This window comes from Acomys minous (assembly GCF_964271855.1).
Source record: "Acomys minous genome assembly, chromosome: 17".
NCBI classification, from domain to species: Eukaryota; Metazoa; Chordata; class Mammalia; order Rodentia; family Muridae; genus Acomys; species Acomys minous.
This window is the reverse complement of record NC_140500.1, coordinates 32,915,920-32,936,493: the sequence shown is the minus strand read 5'-3', so window position 1 is coordinate 32,936,493 and position 20,574 is coordinate 32,915,920. Positions and strand designations below refer to the sequence as shown.

Below are 20,574 nucleotides of genomic sequence, written 5' to 3'. Positions count from 1 at the left end.
AAGAGCTGACTGAGAGTGTCAGGAAGCAGCCGGTGAAAGCCCGGGATGTGCTCTCCATCTAATCAGGGGCAGCCATCGGGAGGGAGGGCTGTGATGAATGCCGCCTTGTCAATCCGCATGGCTACAAAGCCCCTCCTGTCTGCCTTGCAGCTGGCTGGTCTCAGTTCTGGCCAACACTCTCTTTTCACTCACCCTCCCCTCTGCTTTCATTACCAAGTGGTCAGATCTGATTGAACCTTGTAAGCGGGACAGATTCGGGCTGTCCATCATCCTTCCCTACCAGAAGGAGAGCTAGAGAGCTCTATCAGCCTTCCAAGCTGGTGCCTGCCAACCTGCCTGTGCCTCTGTATCAAGTACCACTGTGCACTGGTCACCAACTTTACCAACGCGTTAGACATACACTGTTACAGGGAAACTGAGGCTCATAGAGAGCCTGCAACGAGCCAGATGCCCAGCTGAATTAGGTAGAGCCAAGCCTTGGTCTCAGGCTTCCATACCCACCCCTGTCAAAGCCTAGGTTCCCTCAACCCCACCCCCACCCCAGGCCATTAGGACTGGTATGTGGAAGAGGAGGCACCCAAGAGAGTTAGCCTATTTGAAAGCAGGCTTCCAAGGAGGGAGAGAAGCTTGAGAAGGCTTTGACTACTAGCCAGGAAAGGGGGGGAGGGGAGAATGAAGAAGGAGGGAACAGGCATCTACTGAGAAGTCTGCATGTATGAGTTCTGAGTATCTGCCACACCCTCTGTGTCACAGCCACTCTGTGGCTGAGTCTGCCACAGCCCAGTGTAAGGCGGAGCACACGCAGGCTTCATGATCTGCTCTCACACCCAAGGTGACCACTGACAATCAGCAGTGATTGCCTCCCACTGAGCCCATCACACCTCAGCATCCTACAAAATATAGCACTCTGAGCACCGTTGCCTGGGATTGACACGTAACATGTAATCTCATTTAGCCCTTAGCTAATAGCAAGAGAAAAGTCAGGAAAGAGGTGCCTTGGACCGCAGGCTGCAAGCCCTGACTCCAGAGCCCAGGCGTCTTCTACTGGAAAACCCAGGAAACGGCCCTTTGCCTGCCCCTTAGCGCTTAGCATAACTGATTCCTCTCCAGATGTTTATGGACTCTAGAAGTCGTTCCACCTGAGATCTCCCTGACAGATGCAGAGCGGAACATTACTCTGGACACCAAGAAATTCATAAATCCCAGATGAGTCTTTCCATCTGAGCTGCCTCTCCCTAAAGGTCTCGGTTATGTGACTTTAACCAACTTCCCACAGAGACACCTGGAAGGTTGCCTTACAAAAGCCAGACCAGCGCCAGTCTAGGGCCCAGACTCCTAACTCTGCCGCCATCTTCTGTACTGTATTAATCCATAATGAGTACCTGGAGGCCTGAGTTAAGCAGGATCCTGAGTGAGCCCTTCATCAAGAATTGACTAGCAATGTCTGTCATGAGCATGGATAGAGAAGCAATGGCAAGGCCAGACCTCACAGCCTCACAGCACAGACCAATGGCGAGTGGATATGTAGGGTTCTTGACAATGCAAAAATGGAACCACGGCACAGTTGCCACAGGAACACTGGGTCCTGAGGAAGGAAATCTCCCATTCTCCAAGGCCTGGTCAAGAATCCACTTGCAGCCACACATACCCATAGGCAATGCAGAGTTAAGGGGCGCTATGGATGTGAAGACATTGAGTACCAGTGCTATGGGATTCCTGGAAAAGGATGGGGCAGGTACCAAAAGCCAGAGAAACAGACATACCCAAGGGATTTGGGATCCTCATACCAGGTGACAGGGAAGAAAAGAGCTTAAGACCCAAGGTCCTGGGCCCAATGCTGTCACTACTACATACTATGATTCTAGAACTTACTTAGTCCTTCGGTGCCTATTTCCCAGGTTATAGCAGTACCTTCCTCCTGAGCTTCTATGAAAATCAAAGGAGTTAGCCGATGTGTAAGAGCTTTACATTAGAAGAGTCTGGGAATACGCTAAGACCCACTATACTGTGACCTATCCCCACCACTGTTAAACCATGGAACTTGGGGGAACCCAGAGCCCTAGCAAGAAAAAAGTTATTCCTCCAAGAGATGAATCCTATAACTAGGCTGCTTCAACAGCAGGAATCGGGGAGGTGTTTCCTGAGAAGCAAAGCTCTTACCTCCACCTTCCCGAACCCCTGCTTTGGCTAATAAGGCCAAGACATTGCCTAGGCAGCACCGAAAGAGGGTCTGTGTGGGTGACTGGGCCCCACAAAGCTGTGTCCTAATCCATCTGGAGGGCCCTGTACCCTGGCCTAGACACTGGCTTACTCAGCTGTCATGTCTCGCTGTCTTGTGATGGCCACAGCCCCTTCTCTGTCACCGCCCATTGGCCCCAGGATGTCTGTTTCCACTGTGCACCCAAAAGAATCTGTCTGAGGACTCCCCTCCAGGCACGCCCAACACACCTCTGGTAGTGCACAAAAAGTCTCTTCACAGCTTCCAGATGATTCCTACACACCCAAGGCACTGAGCCTTGGTTCTTGAGAGCCACCTAGGCAACAGTCATGCTAGCATCCATTTGTTACTCCCCAATAACTAAAAAAAAAAAAAAAGTCACTACATTCACTGCCTCCTAATACAGGGTGGGGAAGATTCCTTTACCAGATGGGGCACCAGCTATGTGGTGTTCCAAGGGATCTGTTGTCCTTGCATTGGCTAGAGGAGCTCAGCCTCCTTGGCTAAGTAGAGTCCTTTGGCCCCTTTGGCCCCTTTGGCCCTCTTTAAGCTGTTAGCTGGAGGGAACCATCAATTTCTCCCTCTCTTTGTTGTGAAGTTGTCAGGCAAGCTTACCTCAGTCCTCTCCTAAGTGGTCACACAGACTGTCCTTAACTTGCTAGATGACAAAATTGAGGTCCACAAGGATCAGGCATGTGGGGAAATGGGTTAGTTGCTGAGCCTGTCCCCTGCCATCCCAGGCCTCTGGCCACCTCCTGTTTTTGGAAAAGCAACTGGGCATTTGCAGATAGACCTGGAGTTGATCAAGTGTACCATGAGCATTTTTGTGCCAGCTAAGACTCAGATGGGGAGTGTGTGTGTGTGTGTGTGTGTGTGTGTGTGTGTGTGTGTGTGTGTGTCGGTTCCTGGTATCTAGGACACAGTCAATAAGAAGGTATCCACCGTCAGATGTCAATCTGACTCCAGCAGAAGCTGGACATGTGGCACTTGTCTTCTTTAGAACATAGTTATTAGAAAGCCCAGTGACTGTCAGGCCTGGGACATACCCATCCCAGGTTCTTCTCCCATGTTATTCAGCTTCCTGTTGCCATGACAACTGGGTGAGATAATCAGCTTATAAATAGAAAAGGGTTGTTTGGGTTCCTGGTTCTGGAAGTTTGGGTCCTGTGGTCAAGTAGGTCCCTGTGGCACTACAGTAGGAACATGAGAGAAGTGTCTTACTTCACAGCAAGGAAGCAAGAAATGACCAAGGTTCCTCTCTCTCTCCCTTCAAATGTTTGTCCCCAAGTGAACCATAAGCCCACTACACTCCACCTCTTTTAACTGTCCGCTGCCTCCCAAAAGCACCAGTAAGGAAACCAAATCATTAGCACATGAACCTTGGGGCACAGCCAACCTTCACACTGTAGCCCCTCCGCTCACTCTCACCAGAAACCAGCTTAGGCTACTCACTGTAGTTTTCGGTACAAGTTTACATATCACTTCCCACAATTCCAAGGGACTATGGTTCTGAGTGAGATTCAGGCCAGCTGGGGTCACAGAGGGATGGACAGTGGGAGCCAGGCAAGCTGGTGATGAGGGAAGGGACAGAGACGGAAATAAGAAGCTTGCCACTCGGTTTCTCACACTGTGACCTTGACCTTTCTCACCCCCTGACCTTTCATCTCTGGGACCCACCAAGGAGATCATCTCTGGCAGGGAAGGAAACAGTAGTTATCTGTGAACACATTAATATTCAGACAATTACCAGTCATATAGACCGGAGAGTTCTATTGATGTGAGACCCTGTGGATTCTACTCTTAGAGGTGCTGACATGTATTTTAAAATTAATAAACCATAAAACACCATATTCTCATAATGATCTCATTATACTTCTAAGAAAAAGGAATTTTAAACTAGATTTATTTTTCTTTTAATCAGGAGTATTGCTCACGGGGCAAATGGAGTAAAACTGTTCCATTTGGAAGGGAACAATGGCTGCACTGCAAAGCCTCATTCTCACCCAAAATGAAATCTGTGGTTAAAGCCTCAGGCAAGGAAAAGCTCATGCAAGCTCCTCTAAGGTGTTACCAATTGGTCCAGCACTTCTCCTTCCTGGAGAATTCTTGAGTTTTCAAAATCGCAGAGCACAAGTACTTTGCCTTGCTTCAGTTCCCCGGCAAGGTGCCTGGAGTCCTAGCTCATTTATCGCATCCATTTGTTTCTTGCTAGTGTTTCATTTTTCCCCTTGTTGCTGTGACAGAACACAGGACAGAAAGAGCTTGAGAAGAAGCGCTTATCTTGACTCACATTTTGAAAGGGCGTGGCCCCCCAAGGTGGGAAAGGCCCGGTGCAGGAGTGGCTTGTGGCTGTGGCAATGAGAACAGATGGCTAACGACTGCTCACATCTCAGTAGAGCGGGAAGCAGAGGGAGAGAATGCTGGAGCTGGGAGCAGGCTATCAATCCCAAGGCGTGTCCTCTCAGTCACCCACCTCCCAAAGATTTCACAGCTCCTCAAAATAATACCACCAACAGAGAACCCAGTTTTGGGGTACATGAGCCATAGGAGACATTCTGCATTCACACTATAACAGTAGTTGTCAAGTCTTAGACTAACTCTTGGCCTCAGTGACTAAGATTCACCCACAGCATGCACAGCTGCCCTGATGAGCTGGGATCATGTGCTTGGGGTATCTACATTTTAGTGACTTTTCCAAAGGCTTATCACACACAGGGTCAATTAACAAACTGGGCAGATAAATATAGGTGCGTTTCCAAAGGAGAAAAGTCACAGAGAGGAAAGCAAGGGGAAGGAACGTGATGAGCACCATGGTGTAGGCAGTGTAGGCCTTTTCCTGGACCCTGCAGCCTGCTTGACTTGCATGCTGCTCACTTTTGCATCTGAGAAAGATGAGAGAGGATGTGAAGGTGACTGCAGTTAAACAGCTAGCACGCCCAGGGCCAGGTTTCAGTCTAAGACAGGCTAAATCCAGAACTTTCACTGGTTGCATTGGAAGGTAAACATACTCACACACATGAGTACACACAAACACACACACACACACACACACACACACACACACACACACACACACACACACTAAGTTGGCCAAACCTTCTTTGTAAAGAAGATACAACCAGGCCTTTTCCCTCGTGAGCATCTCCATCAGCAGAGGTCACGGTAAGGCATGTAGATTGTAGGACCGGAGAGAAGACAGTCCCATGCCGGCCCAGGTCAAGTGAGGTCAGCCTCTTTGCCTTCCTGTTGCTGTAATTCCATAACAGTTTTATCATCTGGTTACTGCCCAACAGGTAACAGCAGAGAAGAGCTTTAATGGAGTGGCTTTGCTTTGGTGCCGCAGGCACACTTACCTTCCTTATTTTTCTTGTTGTTGTAACAGAAATACCTGCCAAACACAATGTAAGAGGAAGGGTTTCTTACGTCTCCTAGTTTCAGGGAACAGCCCCTCATACTGAGAAGCAGGTAGCAGTAGGAACGCCAGGTGGCTGGTCACAACACTGTATGTGCAGTCACTCACAAAGCAGAGAGGGGCGCCGGTGTTTTTAATTCACTGTGAGACTCACACCACCCATGGGGCGCTGCCACCCACATTCAGGGTGGATCTTCCTTCCCCAGTTAAACTGTCCTAGAAACATTCTCACAGACACGCGTCGGAGCTGTGTTTCCCTGGGGATTCTAAAGCCACTCAAGCCGACAGTGGATATTAACCATCTTGTCTGCCATCGCCATCACTTCACCTCAGAAAACAGCAAATTGAAGTTCATTTCCATTCTGACAGAACATGAAATGACTAAACAGATACCCTGTCCCTTCCTAATGTCATCACAAAGTGAAAAATCACAAGAGTACATGGGAATGAACAGCAAACTAACACAGTCATCAGCCAGCACCGTCATGAGCAAATGGAGAGCCAACTGGCAGGTGTGTGAGGCAATGTTTCTTTCTCACCTGTCAAAGTTGGTAGCACAGCGGCAGAGCGCCTGCCCAGTGTGTGTGTGCTGGTTTGCTTACATCTTGAAATGTGTTAGTCACAAGACGGCCTTGTACAGAGCAGGTATCCCTTGGACCTACAGCTTGATGCACTGAGACACCGTCACGCATCCACGGTTCTAGCACCAAGTGAAAGATACAGAACCATCTCAGCATATACAAGCTACGGGGCATGCATTTCCCCTTTGCACTCTTGATCCCACTTATGTATTCTTACTTGAGACAAGGGACAAGTATTGCTCTGTGGCTTGTAAAAGAAAAACTAAAGCTAAAAACTGTAGTGCAGTGAAGCTGGGGCAATAGTTGTCTAACTAAAGCACATGACTAGCAAGCATAAGAGCTTGAGATCAATCCCCCCCCCCCCGACGAACCCATTATTTTATAAAGAGGGCGTAGTGGCACACGGGACCCCAGTTCTGGAAAGGCGGAGACAAGTGAATCCCTGGGGCTTGTTTGGTGACCAGCCAATCTAGCCTAGGTGGTGTGTCCAAGGCCAATGAGAAACCTTGTCTCAAACAAAAAGTAGATAGATGTCTTAGTTTACTTTCTGTTGCTGTGATAAAACACTTTAATCAAGAGCAATTCAGAGGAGGAAAGGGTTTTTTTTGGGGGGGTTTGGGTGTTTTGTTTGGGGGGATTGTTTGTTTGTTTAGCTTACACTTCCAGCTCACAGTCCATAATTAAGGAAAGTTAAGGCAGGAACTTAAGTGTGAATTCAGAGCAGAACCTGTGGAGGACATTGCTCCCAGCTTACTCAGGTACTTGCCCAAGGCACTTCCCACAGCGGGAAGGGCCCTCAACATCAGTTAACAGTTAACACACGCCCTCAATGCCCACAGACTAACCTGATAGTGACAGTTCTTCAATTGACTCTTTGAGGGGATGATTCTAGGCTGTGTCATGTTAGCTGACACTAACTAAGACAATGGCATTTGAGGAACAACAACAGCTCAGGTTTGCTCTGGACTCTGCATGTATGTACACACATGTGAACACACACGGGTGGGGGGGGGAGGAATAGAGGGAGAGACAGAGGGAAGAAGTATTTATGTTTCACACACTGGTAAAAGTGGAGGATCACCATAGTTTGTTCTAAGTGAATTGTGTCTTAGCTTCTGTGACTATGAATTATAGCCAGGTGACATTGTCTCTTCCACCCCGTCCCCCTGTAGGGCCTGCAGTACATGGAGCTGATCCCCAAGGAGAAGCAGCCTGTTACAGGTACTGAGGGCGCCCTCTACCGCCGACGCCAGCTCATGCATCAGCTCCCTATCTATGACCAGGACCCCTCTCGGTGCCGCGGACTTACAGAGAGTGAGCTGAAAGCAATGGAAGAATTCGTCAAGCAGTACAAGAGCGAGGCCCTTGGGGTGGGCGAGGTAGCCCTCCCAGGGCAGGGAGGCTTGCCCAAAGAGGAAGGCAAGACACAGGAAAAGCCAGAGGGCACAGAGACCACTGCCCCAACCACCAATGGCAGTCTGGGTGACCCATCCAAGGAAGTGGAATATGTGAGTGTCCCTTGTCTCTCTGATCTGGCAGAAGCTGCCCAGGCCAGGACTATGCTGTCAGCATCCAGTCTTGCCATACTGTCCTCTTAGTCATGTCTTTATTCATGTTCAGAGAAGGAGGCAGATATGTGTTCCTCTGTGTCAGACATCACTGAAGGAAAATAACACCAGGGTCCTGCCCTGGAAAGGATAATAGCCTAGAACAGTGGTTCTCAACATGTGGGTCACAATCCCTCTGGCAAACCTCTATCTCCAAAAAATATTTAGATTATAATTTATAACAGTAGTAAAATTATAGTTATAAAGTAGCAACAAAAATAAGTTTATGGTTGGGGGGTCACCACATATGAGGAACTGTCTTAAAGGGCTGCTGCATTAAGAAGGTTGAGAACCACTGCTTTTGGAGAATGCCACCGATGAACAAATGGTCACAGCTTAGGAAAAGGGCATCTAGCCTCCCTTGGGATAAGGATACACTATGAAAATATAAGGTTCAACCTGACATGTGGGGAATAACTCAGGACCATCCAAGCTATAGACTGAGCCTCGTACCTCCTTAAAGAATGAGTATGTGAGAAAAAATGGCCTAAGTTCAAACAAAGTACAACTGGCATACTAATAACAGCCCCATGTGATGATGGTATGACAAGCTTGGGGAGTGGATGACATGAGCCTAAAGAGGCCAGATGGATTTCACACTATGCGTGCATCCATCATGGGATCGTCTCTTGGGTTCCATGAAGTCAAGCAAGGAGAGTTCACAGTCCCCTATTAGTAGGAACTTTGGGCTGAGGATTTGATCTAAAGGGAAAAGCTGTGGGTCAGACTTGGGCATGGTTCCAGCTATGTGGCTGCCAATTTTCCCTAGCAACTGTGTGGAAGATGCACATACCTGGGGCCATGTTGAGAAAACACAAAAGAGAAGCCATTGTTTCAGAGGTGAAATTCTCATGAGTGGATTTGCCTTAAGTTGTTCCACAGGCCAAGACTAGAACCATTGGGCTGGTGGTCACTATGTTTCTATAGGGAGGGTCTTTTCATTACCCTTCAGCCAGGTGGCCTCTTTGGCTGCTACTTAACAAGGATCCCTTTGTGTTCTAGGTCCTGCCACTGTGGTCTGACATAAGCAACTTAAGAGAGGAAGGTTCTATTTGCCTTGTGCTTTTAGCACTTAGTCAATGGTCTCTTGGCACTATGCTTGAGCAGCACATCACAGGAGAGGGATCACATGGGTTGGGGGAAGCATCCAGTAAACAGAAAGTGGAGAAAAGGAATAGAAAAAGGAGCCAAGGCAAGATGTTCCCTCTAGGGACAGGTCCCCAGTGACCTTCCCAAATCTAGCTAGGCCTTATCGCTTACCTTTTGTCATCTACCAACAATGCCATCATATTTATTAGGTCAAGGATTGCATGATATGATAGTCTTTAGAAATGACCTTACAAACACCCCCAGAAGAGCATTTTATTAATCCCCTGGACAATCCTCAGTCCAGCCAAATGAACAAGCAAGTTTAGCCATCATGGATCTGATGTATGTCTTGCAAGGAAGAGGCTGGCAGTCTCTAGTAAGCCAAGAAACCCATAGAAAGACAGGCCAGGAGCACTGCTTACCCTGTCATTCCTGGCTCTGGGTTCCATAAGTACCTCTCAGTTCCACTCTCATTCTGCCTTGGCCCAATTTGGGATTGCCATCTATGGAGCCACAGCTTCATACTCTTTAAGCTGAGAATTCCAAGATTTTGGGGTATTATTATTGTTGTTATTGTTATTGTTATTATTGTTATTACTATTATTTAACAGTGAGACTTGTTTGTAGATATATGTTTGAAAGACTTTAAAGAGAAACTAAATCTAGTTACCATAGTAGCTACTAGCACACCACCCCAATCCTGCCCAGTCTCCAACCTTTAATAGTTATCTGTGCTTGAAGAGTGAGTTTTAAAGAATTCTAACTTGGAAGAGACTCTCTTGATGTCATTGTGACTTCTCCAAGTTATCATTCCCAAGGGAGAGATGCTGTTCTGAGAATATATCTTGTCCTTGACTGAGCCCCACATATTTGTTCAACATAGACTGGAGCAAAGATGCCCTGAGATTCTGGGTCCTTGCCTATACTTAACTCTGGGGAATATTTGTGACACTTTGGAAGCATTTAAGTAATAACATTGGTCAGTAAGCAGCATATTCCACAGTCAGGAATGAAGAGGAAGCTATTAGAATGAATATGTCTGATGCCTGTGAAAGATGTAGTTCTCTGCCCTGCCCTAAACATAATTTTAACTCAGTCTCTCACTGTGTCATTAGTGGGGTCACAGCTGTCACTCTCTATAGATTCTGAGTGTTTGTTCATCTCTGCATCTATAGTGGGTATCTTGGATATAAATGGTTGGTGCTCAACAGACATGATCCACAAATAAATTAACGTTCAAACTACGCTGTCCTCTGGAAGATAAGGAACAATCTGAACACTATGTTGCCTAAGACAGTGGCTTTCCTTTCCCACAAAGCTTTACTCAGACTGTCAGATCTCTTTGTATTCTCACAGTTGCCTGGTGAGGTGTGGACTCTCAGGTGTACACACAGTAAATAGTCTGTCCAAGATTTCATTTCCATAATAGTATCCAAGGATAAAGTATCTGCTTGCTCTTTGTTCCAGAAGAAAGCACCTGTGTTCTCTGTCTCCTCAAAGCAGGAGAAAGAATCCCAGAGAAGGCAGCTCAGCAGTACAGCAGGGCAAAAGCTGTGTCCCCAGCAGCCTTGCTGCTGAGGGTGGTCCTGAGCCACTCTCTGCATGCATGGATGGATGGATGGATAGATGGGTGCGTGGGTGGGTGGGTAGGTGGATGGATGGATGGATGGCTTTAAAAAGAACCTTGTTTTTAAAAAACGCTAATCAGTGCTTTCAGGGTTCCTTGCATTATGTTCTAAAAACACAAGCATAGAATCTAACACTGTTTTTTATCCTCCTTCCACTTACTTCAGCCCTTGACACTGCATCATGTCCCTCTAGTACCCAAGATCTTCCACACTGCAATACTGTGTGCTGTTATATTGCTTCACTGTCCTCAAAGGCTTCTTAAGCTAGGCCATGCCCTTCCTTTAAAACATCAGTATAGCAGCAATGGCCTTTGGCAGCTGAGTTCTCTCTACCCTCAACACGCCACTCTCACAGAGGAGTGTCATGCCAGAGCCCTTTCTAAACTGCCTCTGGGAAACTCTCGCCAAGGGGCTGCAAATCATGGAAATCCCACTACTGAATCCCAGCCAGGATGCAGGATGCAGCTCTGCCTGAGCCCCACCTACCCAATGGCTGCAGCTTTTCTCCAATGAGAATGAGTTCAGTTCACAGATCCAGACCCCAGGCTTAGCTTTCAAAGCCCAGTATGTCAGACAGACGTGCCAACATGGCATTTTGACCTAAGTCAGCAGAAGTATATCTGTCTACTTGGACAGTGAACTAAGAGGTGTAGCTGTCTCCCCCAACCTCGGAGCCAATCTAAAATCACTATCATTGTACTTACAGTGGGAGACAAAAGCATGGTGGAAACACCCTCAGCCATGGAGCATTCAATAAGGCCTCCCCATAAGAAAGTCCCAAGGTAGAGAAGTCTCATCTGTTGTCATTCCTAGGGGGTTGGGGGAACTGGCTTTTCAAATCACCAAGGCCAACTAAATGTCTTAAATCTTTGTGAGGACCATGAGATGGCTTGAGGTCATCAGACAAATTTCCCAAATGAGGAGCCTAGTACACAGCCATAGTGGTCTGCTAAGAAGTGGTAGGCTGATAAATCCCAGGTTTTCTCATCACTAACAGTGTAGTGTGAGCAATCCTGAGAGGAGCCTCTAGAAAGGAATATATATATGTGCTAATGTCTGGAATGAGCCACAGCATTTGACTTCCCTGGAAAATAAGACCCTTTTCTCCGTGTGCTGGTAAGATCAAGACATCCTACTCCAGCTGTAGTCTCTCCTCGTGAGTCTAAGGAGCATCTCAGGGCTTTTGCCAAGGAATTGTGAACTCCAGCAACTTGGGCTCTACCCTAGCAGTCTGCTCAAAGCCCCTCACTCATTCTCCAAGGCCTCAGCCCCCATTTCTCTCTCCTGCGTAGGATTTACGAATGCCTGCACTATGCGGGCCAGAGCCTGTATGCTCTGACTCCTGACAGTTTCTCAGGCAGTTTCCCTGCATTTGGAGAGCACAGTGGATGTTCGCTTGGAAATTGAATATACAGGGTTCCCAGGCATGTCACTGTGCCCAGGCATTTCCGCCTTTCCACCACCCCACACTTGAAACCTAAGAAAGGAGACGGAATGCCAGAACAGAGCATAAAATGTATTCTCCACTGTAACCCCTGGTCATTCTTAGCACCAGCCCCCACTGCTCCCACCATCACCTTGCCCCTTCCTCCGGTCAGGTAATCACCCCTAAACAGTGCACAACAGAATCAATGAAGACTACTGGAGGCTCCCTACAGTCTTGAGAATGCGTTCATAAGATCCCAAGATACCCAGTGGGATGCCAGAAGTAGTCCAACTCTTTCTCCCCCGCCCCAACTCCCCACAAAAAGGCAAAGGGGAACGCAGCCGGCCTTGGACACCACCCTCTTCCATAGGACAGCCTCTCTGATGGAAACTTACAGCCCCTGGCAGCTCAGGCTGAGGCCCAGCCCAGAAGGGACATATTTGTGGGCAAGGGACTTCCAAGTTTTTGCCGGAGCAGATGTTTGGCTTGTGGACTTTACAGGCTGCCTTTCCTGCCAGCCCTAGTTGGGGACCCCTTCTTTCTGAGCTGGAGTGAAGGTGGAGAGAGCAGTGAGGAAGCAGCAACCCACAGCCAGCCCTTCACCTTCCCTCACCCAGGTACCCATGGGTAGGAACTTAGGAGCAGCCCTCAAAGTCCTCAGGGTGGCCAGGCTCTTCAGCCTCTGCCTTTTTTCTTCACAGTTGGGATATTTTAATGACATTCAAAAAGGTCATTCTTCCCAAGAAAAATCCCTTTATCCTACTTTTTATACTATAAATCCTTTCATGTGGCTATGTGACTCTTACAGTTATTTTTCTTCCTTCTTTTGAGTGGGCTGCCTAATACTCCATTGGCTAAAATAGCCAGTGGCAAGCTATTTTCAGTAAAATGACAAAGAAAATAGATAGATAGATAGATAGATAGATAGATAGATAGATAGATAGACAGACAGATGATAGATATGTTGGCAGGCCCTGCTACCTTTACTCATCTCAGCCCCTGTATCATGCTGCTATAGGCACTATCTAAACAAGTGACTGGCTGTGAGCCAATAAAATTTTATTTACAAAAACGGAGGGTAGACTGGAGTGAATCCATGGAGAAATGTAGTTTGCAGACCTCTGAGCAAGAAAAGCTATCTTCAGCTTTTTTTTTCTAGTGATCTGCCATTTTGTCTTTTCTTTTTCTTTTGCTTTTATAGGCTAAGCAGTGATGTTGACGGTGATGCTGGTGTTAATGATGGTGTTGCTGATGATGATGGGGTTGGGCACAGTAATGATGTAGATGGTGATCATGGTGATGATCATGGTGATCGTGCAGATGATGATAATGGTGCTGGTGATGATGGGAATGGTGGTAATGGTCCTAGTGATGACAATGTTGATCATGGTGTCAGTAATGGTCCTAATGATGGAATTGATAACAATATGATCTTGGTGATAATGTGATGATGCTTATGAGGTGACAATGTTGTGAGCTGCCATTCTTTACCTGTTATGTCAGGTACCATGCCAGAAAATTCCCAGGTCATTTTAACTAATTCCCACAATTAGCCTATAAATCAGTGTGTGTGTGTGTGTGTGTGTGTGTGTGTGTGTGTGTGTGTGTGTGTTCTTTCCCATTTAAAAAATGTTTTATTTTTAAACTTGTATGTATATGAGTGTTCACCTGCATATGTGTGTGTGTGTGTGTGTGTGTGTGTGTGTGTGTGTGTGTGCATTATGCCTGTGTCTAGTGCCTGTCAAGGCCAGAAAAAGATATCAGATGCCCTGTAACTATAGTAACATATGGTTGTAAGCTGACATGTGGGTACTGGGAATTGAACTCTTCTACAGGAGCAGCAAGTGTTTTCAAGTGCTGATCCATCTCTTTAACCCTTTTGTATCACTGCATCCACATAGAGTGTATAGCAGCATGTGATATAGCAGCTCTCCCATGTCCTTGGGTCTAGACACTGTGCATGGACCCTGCAACAGAAAACATACTGAACATTTCTACTTGCTCAGCTGTGTGTCGGGCACCTTGCTTTCTGTACAGAGCTAGTCCTTGAGTTCCCAGTGATGAAAGATACATCTGAGAATAAATGCAGCCTACTGTTTCTCTCATGAGAGTAGTCATGTGCTTCATGCCCATCTCAGTACTGAGCAAGCAAGGGAGAGCCAGTTAAAAACACCTGATGACTAGTCTCCATGGCTAAGGTCCCATAGTTACCACTTGCTCCAAGAAGACACATTGGTAAAAAGGCTGTTAGCAATAGTGGCCATCATGGATGATGAGTTCCCTATAAGCCAGGGACCATTCCTGTTACTGAGGCTTGAAAAAGTCCTAGTTTCTGTTATGTCTCCCTCAAGATGAAGCCTAGTGCTCACCACATTGCAGGCCTGGGACCCTAACCACTATGTAGCCAATATTCTCCTTCTGTACCCTCTGGGGCCTCGGGAAGACTGGTGTGTAAGAAAACAGAACTCTGAAATGATGCCTGGCCAGAAAATGGGGAGGAGGGGGACTTCTGTGGGACACAAGGCTGAGAAGCAAAGATGGGGACTATGCACCATAAGAGGACATGGAAGATGGTGTTTATAAATAAATTGTTGAGTGTTTGCATTGGAGCGAAGCCAGTGCCTAAATTTGAGGCCTTGTATTAATATTTACTGGAGTGTAATGGTGAGATTTTCACGAGGCACTCTGGATTTAGACTGGGTAGACCTTCGGATAAGAGCCTTCCAGGAGAAAAACAGTGTGATTGGGATGTGCTTCTGGCAAGCACAAGACAGAGATTACTGTAGCTACAGAGGCCTTTTTGTGTCCATGGGTCCCTCTGAACCTCAGTCCTTAGATACAGTTCTACAGCCACATGGCCCTTGGCCACTGCCCTGAACCTGCTGTGGCCTAAAACACTTTGTGTCATGGTGCAGCCATGTGATTCCAAGTGTCCCTGTTCAATGTAGTTATTTCGTTAAGCTGTGGAAGAAGCCATCCTGGCCCAGTGGCTTGTGTCAAGAAGGTCTCTTTTGTTTTTGGATCAGTCACTTGACCAGAGCATCATACAGACATTTCACCTCTGTTCACTTAGTTTTCCGTGGACAGGGGCCTGAGCTTGTGTTTAGCCTGGACCGGGGAGGGAGATACACAGCTGGTTAGTCAGAAGAGGGACTCCTCTGCTACTTTCTCCATGTGATGATCACCTTGGTATGGAAACTTCTGGATGCTCTAGCTTCTTTCTTCTCAGGAGTCCCCAGGGGTGTATCTTAGAGTCTGAGTAAAGTTAAGTACATGAGCCTTAACTTATGACAGCTCTGCTTAAGAGTGTTCAGATTTATACTGTTCTTTAAAAAAGGGGGAGGTGATAAGGATTTGGGAGACACTGGGTTCTAGAGTTTGATATTTTCCTGGACTAGTCTTGGGTACTGATCTCCTTCATGGCTCTGGGCAGGGCAGCAAGGCACAGCTGCTTGTCAGCCATGCTGTTATAAGCGTGGACACGAAGACTCTACTAAATAGTGTTGCCGAGTCAGCAGGATGAGGGTTGGCAGTGTTAAAACGTAAACACTCTATAAGTTCAAATTAGCCTTTGTAGTTCCTGAGCCACGGGCAGACTTTGCACAAAGCTCATGTGTCAGGTTTTAGTAGTCCACAGGACTGTTTCTCAAAGTGAGGTGCCTAACAGTACCCATCTCTCCTTAGACCTTGCAAATTCCTGGCCTGCTGAATTCAATGCACTAGGGAAGGAGAATAAAAGAATGCATTGCTACAAGCCCTCCAGCAGACCCCAGGCTAAGACAAGGGTCTCCAAGTAGGCAAGGCTAGAGAAGAGCAGTGGTCACAAGCCCAGAGCTGAGAGTCACCGGGCATAGTGCAGTGGCAAAAGATGGTCAGACTGGCGGAAGTCCACTGATGTTCTGGCCTGGCTCAGCTGGAGAGAGTGGGCATCAGAAATGCAGAGCATGGGAGGCGCCCCCATTGGCCAGTCTACATGGTACAACCTTCTAGGAATGGAGAGCCAGCTCCAACCCTGACGTCAGCATGACACAGTCAACATAAGGGAGTGATTTAATCCTCCTGAGCCTCAGCTTTCTAACCTGTGCAGGAAAGGGTCAAGATAACAAATGAGCCCTGCAAAAGCTGAACACATACAATAATCTACAATAACCCCAAAATGCTGTTACTACTAACAATGTCCCTGTTTGACAAATGACAAAACTGAGACATAAAGAGGTTAGCTTGCCTAAAGGTCACAGCAATCATGCAGGCAGCCTGACTCCAAAGTTCGACCTGGGCAGTTGAGAAGCTGGGAGCTTCACCAAGGGCGGCGGTGGAAAGTGCCAGGATCACAGAACCCAAGTAGACATAGGGTCTGATCATTCACTGCCCACCTGTTCCTGGTGGCTGAGAGGCCATGAGGCTGACAGGCCCAGGACAAGCCCAGAGCCCTCAGCCTTTGAGATGACCAAGACGGCAGAAGGAAGAGGAAGAGGAGTGAAGGAGGTCACCCAGAGGTAGGAAGAGAAAACAGGGTGCTGAGGCATGTTGAAGGAGTTCATTATACTACATTTTTACAAACCAACAGTGACATTGTTTGCTGAAAAGAGCTAGGGACAGGTAGTAACTGTCACCAAAAGAACCATGGGGAAAGCATACTCCTCAGGCAGCGACTTGACACAACACTCTTAGACAGAGGGGCATACTGACAGCAAGGTCTGCGAAACTCATCTTTTCCTTCCTCCTTGCCATCCTGGTTATGGCCCCACAGCTCAAATCACGCCACCACAGCCCTGGCCTCAAGGACCCACAGTGGTTCCTTCCTGCCTCCAGAACAGTCTCCACCCACCACATGAGTCCAGGGTCACCCTTGAGCACCCACCCAGACTGCCTTTCTTAAAAGCCTCACACTCTCTGCTCCATTCCTTGTGTCACTCTGTAGGTGCTTGCCAGCATTTCCCGGCCATTTCTTTGCCCCTGTCCTCTCCTTCCATGTTAAGCAACATCTGGGAATCTAGGATATGGAAGGCCAACAGTGAGTTTCTTCTGTGTGGGAGGAAAAGACTGGAAATTTCATTCCACAAAACTTAGAAGCCAGACAGAAAACTTGCTGTGTGCTCCAATAGCCCTGGCCACATGGTTTACAATGCCTGGGTGAGCTAAGGGGGCAGGGCAGTGTGCAGGAATAGAGCTGACTGTCACTTATGCTTGTGGCCCTCTGGTGAGTCCCAGGCTGGTAGTACTCAGTCATGGGGAAAGGTATAGAGTTTTCAGTTGACTGGGGGGATGGGAGGGGGGTGCGGGGGTTTCATTCCCAAGTAGGGGAAGCAAAGAGGAAAAACTAGAATGTCCTAAGGTCCATTATCAGGCAGTGAGGATGCAGTTCAGATCTATCCAGATGACCAAATGCCTGCCGTGCCTAGACACGAACTCAGCACCTATGGCGCTCCAGCTAGCTGGGCTTCATGGAGTCTCTTCACCTAGTGTTCTTACCCTAATTGTCATCATTTTAATTTTTATTTCCTCTTCAGTGTACAAGAGTATACTAAGAGCTGTAAGATAGGAATAGTGTTCATTCAGCTTTCTATTACTGTAACAAATACTTGGGAGAATCAACTTAATAACAAAAGAAGGTTTATTGAGACCACAATTTCCCGGGCTTCTCCCTATGGTGACTGCCCTTGTTACCTCAGGTGATGAATCATGGAATGTGTGTAATGGAACAAAACTGCTCACCACATGGTGACCAGAGATGCAAAGAGATTAAAAGAGAGAGAGTGAGAGAGAGAGAGAGAGAGAGAGAGAGAGAGAGAGAGAGATGAGCACCCATCCCACCATCCCCTTCAAGGCCACACCACCATGACCTTGCTTCCTCTTACCAGGCCCTACCTTTCATCAGTAATGCCACAGGCTGGGAACTAAGCCATTAAAATAGAGCCTGTAGGGAATATTCTGGTTCCAAATTACAGGGGAGGGGGGGTGTTTTTGTTTTTGTTTGGTTTTTCAAAACAAAGTTTTTCTGTACACAGCCTTGGATTGTAGACTTTTTAAAAAATTGTGTGTGTGTGTGTGTGTGTGTGTGTGTGTGCGCGCGCGCGTGCGCACGTGCCTCCAGAAGCCAGAAAAGGGCATCAGGTCTCCTGGAGCTGGAGCCAACTGACCAGGATCCTGGCAACCACACTTGCTGCGCCCTCTGAAAGAGCAGTAAGCATTCTTATTGGCTGAGCCATGAGTCCCTATGGTAGACTTTTAATATATATCTTCCCAGCTAAACATAGCAAAATGCAAATATTTGGAAGGTAGGCTGACAGTACTTAATAAGCTAAAATTAACATACAAAGGAAAGACCAAGGTCAGCAAACATTGGAGGCTCAGATAGTAAACTGTTCCGGTATCCTGAGCCAACAGCCAAAATTTATAGCACCCTGTGAGCATTTTACATAACAAAGGAGAAAACAAAGCTCCATGACATTTTTACTCATGCAATTGAAAATATAGTCACTAAGCACAGTTCTTTTTTTAAATATCTAGGTATGCTAATGAGAAAGATCAAGGTTTGTTTTTGTTTTGTTTTGTTTTGTTTTTAGGATAAAATATTTGCTATCTTGGAGCAGCCCCAGGCAGCTGTTTGCTGACCCCGGATGTAAAAGCCTGGGCTTTAGAGGCAGCTTGGGTTGTGTTCTCACTCTAGTTTTGTCTTCTGAAAAGTGTGTATCACTGAACAAGTCGCCAACTCTCTCGGAGGCGTGGTTCTCTAGAAGGGAAAACAACAGTTACCCTAGCATAGAAATGACCCCGACCACTAGGGTATGTGAGGTTAGCACAATGGGCACAACAGCCCAAGCATGCTGTGGGGTACAAATGTGCCCTAAGGGCATAAGAGCCTTCATCATCCTGGGGCTTTGAGGAGCTGAAGAGGATTCAAAATGGCTCAAGAGAGTTTATGTTGTAAGACTGTCAAATTCCCACTCCTGAGAGGATGAAAAAAGAGAAATTAACAAATATGAAACAGAAGGATATATAAAAGGATAGATGGATGGATAGATAGGTGGGTGGATTGATAAATGGATGGATAGATGGGTGGGTAGGTATGTGGTTTGGTAGGTGGGTGAGCAAATAGACAAATAGACATGTTGCTGGATAGATGGATGGATATGTAAGAAGAATGCTGTGCAACACTCATAAATCCAGGAGCTCTGTGAACCAGTGGTTCTCAAAATACCTCTAGGGGAAACCTGTGAGGTCAAGGTCTTATATAAATCCCACATATTGTATGTAGTTACTTGAACCCTGAGAAAGTGGAGAGCTCTTTATATGAGGAACATAGAGTAAGACTCTTGCAAGGAGGTCAGTATGGAAAGAGGAGGAAACCTTCGCTGTGGAGAAGCCTGACAAGCAAAGTCTCAGCCAGGGGTGAAGGCCAACAGCCTTATTCAACCAAAGTCAACACTTCTCCTTAGGAGGCATAGTGACAGCAAAGGCCACTAGTAGCAGGTAAGGAGAGCAGTGATGGCCTCTGGGGCCCCCATCTCAGAATTACCCCAACTGGCATACATTTTACCAAATATCTGACCATCCCTCCCCCAAATAGAGAGATTAAAACAAAAGCAAACCTTCCCCCAAAGAGGAGCCTGAAAAAGCAGAGGACTAACTATAGGGTCTTGGGTGTGTACCAAAATAGAGAAAGGAGGCCACATGAAATCTGACGGTACCTAAATGAAGTTTCTCAATGACTCGTTACTACTAGCTCATTGACAAAATCAAGCCATTAATAACAGAGAAAGCAGAGCATGGCATGTGAGAATTCTCTGCTTTCTTTCCTGTGAATCTTAGAGGATCCAGGAATAAAAGGCTGATCAGAAGACGATGCCGGGCAAGAACTCTATTTAACGTTGAGCAAAAAGAAGGATTCCTCTGACCCAATACTAAATGTGGACATTTTTTTGTTCATATTTTTAAAGGGACACACAAGTGCCCCCAGGACACCTTGGAGTTCGGAGGACCATTTGCTAGCGTCAGTTCTTTCTGTCCACTGTGTCGGTCGCTGGGGTCAAACTCAGGTCACCAGGCTTGGCAGCAATCACCCTTACCCATCTCAGGCCCATGACTAACTTCTGAGAAACTGTCACTTGCTGGGTTTTGATGTAGAGTCAAAGACGCATATCCTGTTTTCTTGAAGGGCAATTAAAATACTCCTCCCTTCCTAGTCCAACTTATCAGAGTGAGGCCAGAGTTCCTCCACAGATTTCAACCAAATTGGCACAAGGCAAAATACAGACATGGAGGTCGCTAAGAGAAGCCAGCTGGCGGGAGTGAGTTTGTAATACAATGTCTTCAATTTTTCTCACTATATTTTTTGTTTAAAAATAAAATTGTTTTCGGGCATAAAACACATCATGCTAACATGCCGCATAGGCTTATACCTATCATTATGAGGGAAGAAGTAGTTTCAATACTCACAGTTTGGTTTCTCTTAAGGTGACTATCAATTGCTATTTCCCACATCAACAAAAACATTGTGAAGAGCTCAGGAACTGGGAGAACACAAAGGGTGGTGAGGCTAACCAACCTGAGAATCACAGGGATCGAGAAGTCACTTTATTTAGTCCTCACAATATATAGACAACACACTTA

At 46.8% G+C, this 20,574-nt stretch overlaps 2 protein-coding genes and 1 long non-coding RNA gene across 5 annotated transcripts in view; 2 read left to right on the top strand and 1 right to left on the bottom strand.

Moving 5' to 3' along the window:
* SSUH2 (ssu-2 homolog) overlaps nucleotides 1-20,574 on the bottom strand; it is a 257,314-nt gene that overhangs the window by 103,343 nt on the left and 133,397 nt on the right. Inside the window, exon 13 of one of the 2 annotated variants that reach the window (XM_084766760.1) lies at nucleotides 5,494-5,606. The exons of the other annotated variant lie outside the window; for it this stretch is intronic. The gene's annotated coding sequence lies outside the window, so the exon portion shown is untranslated. Of the gene's footprint in view, nucleotides 1-5,493; nucleotides 5,607-20,574 lie in introns of those variants that run through there. 2 annotated transcript variants of the gene reach the window in all.
* LMCD1 (LIM and cysteine rich domains 1) overlaps nucleotides 1-20,574 on the top strand; it is a 61,700-nt gene that overhangs the window by 39,239 nt on the left and 1,887 nt on the right. For both annotated transcript variants that reach the window (XM_084766762.1, XM_084766763.1), the window contains one exon: nucleotides 7,384-7,719. In XM_084766762.1, coding sequence (XP_084622888.1) covers nucleotides 7,384-7,719 — 336 coding nt within the window. The remainder of the gene's footprint in view (nucleotides 1-7,383; nucleotides 7,720-20,574) is intronic.
* Nucleotides 12,513-17,197, top strand: LOC311588582. Its single transcript, XR_014776269.1, has 3 exons — nucleotides 12,513-12,578; nucleotides 15,646-16,696; nucleotides 16,745-17,197. It is a non-coding gene; the product is annotated as an uncharacterized lncRNA (long non-coding RNA).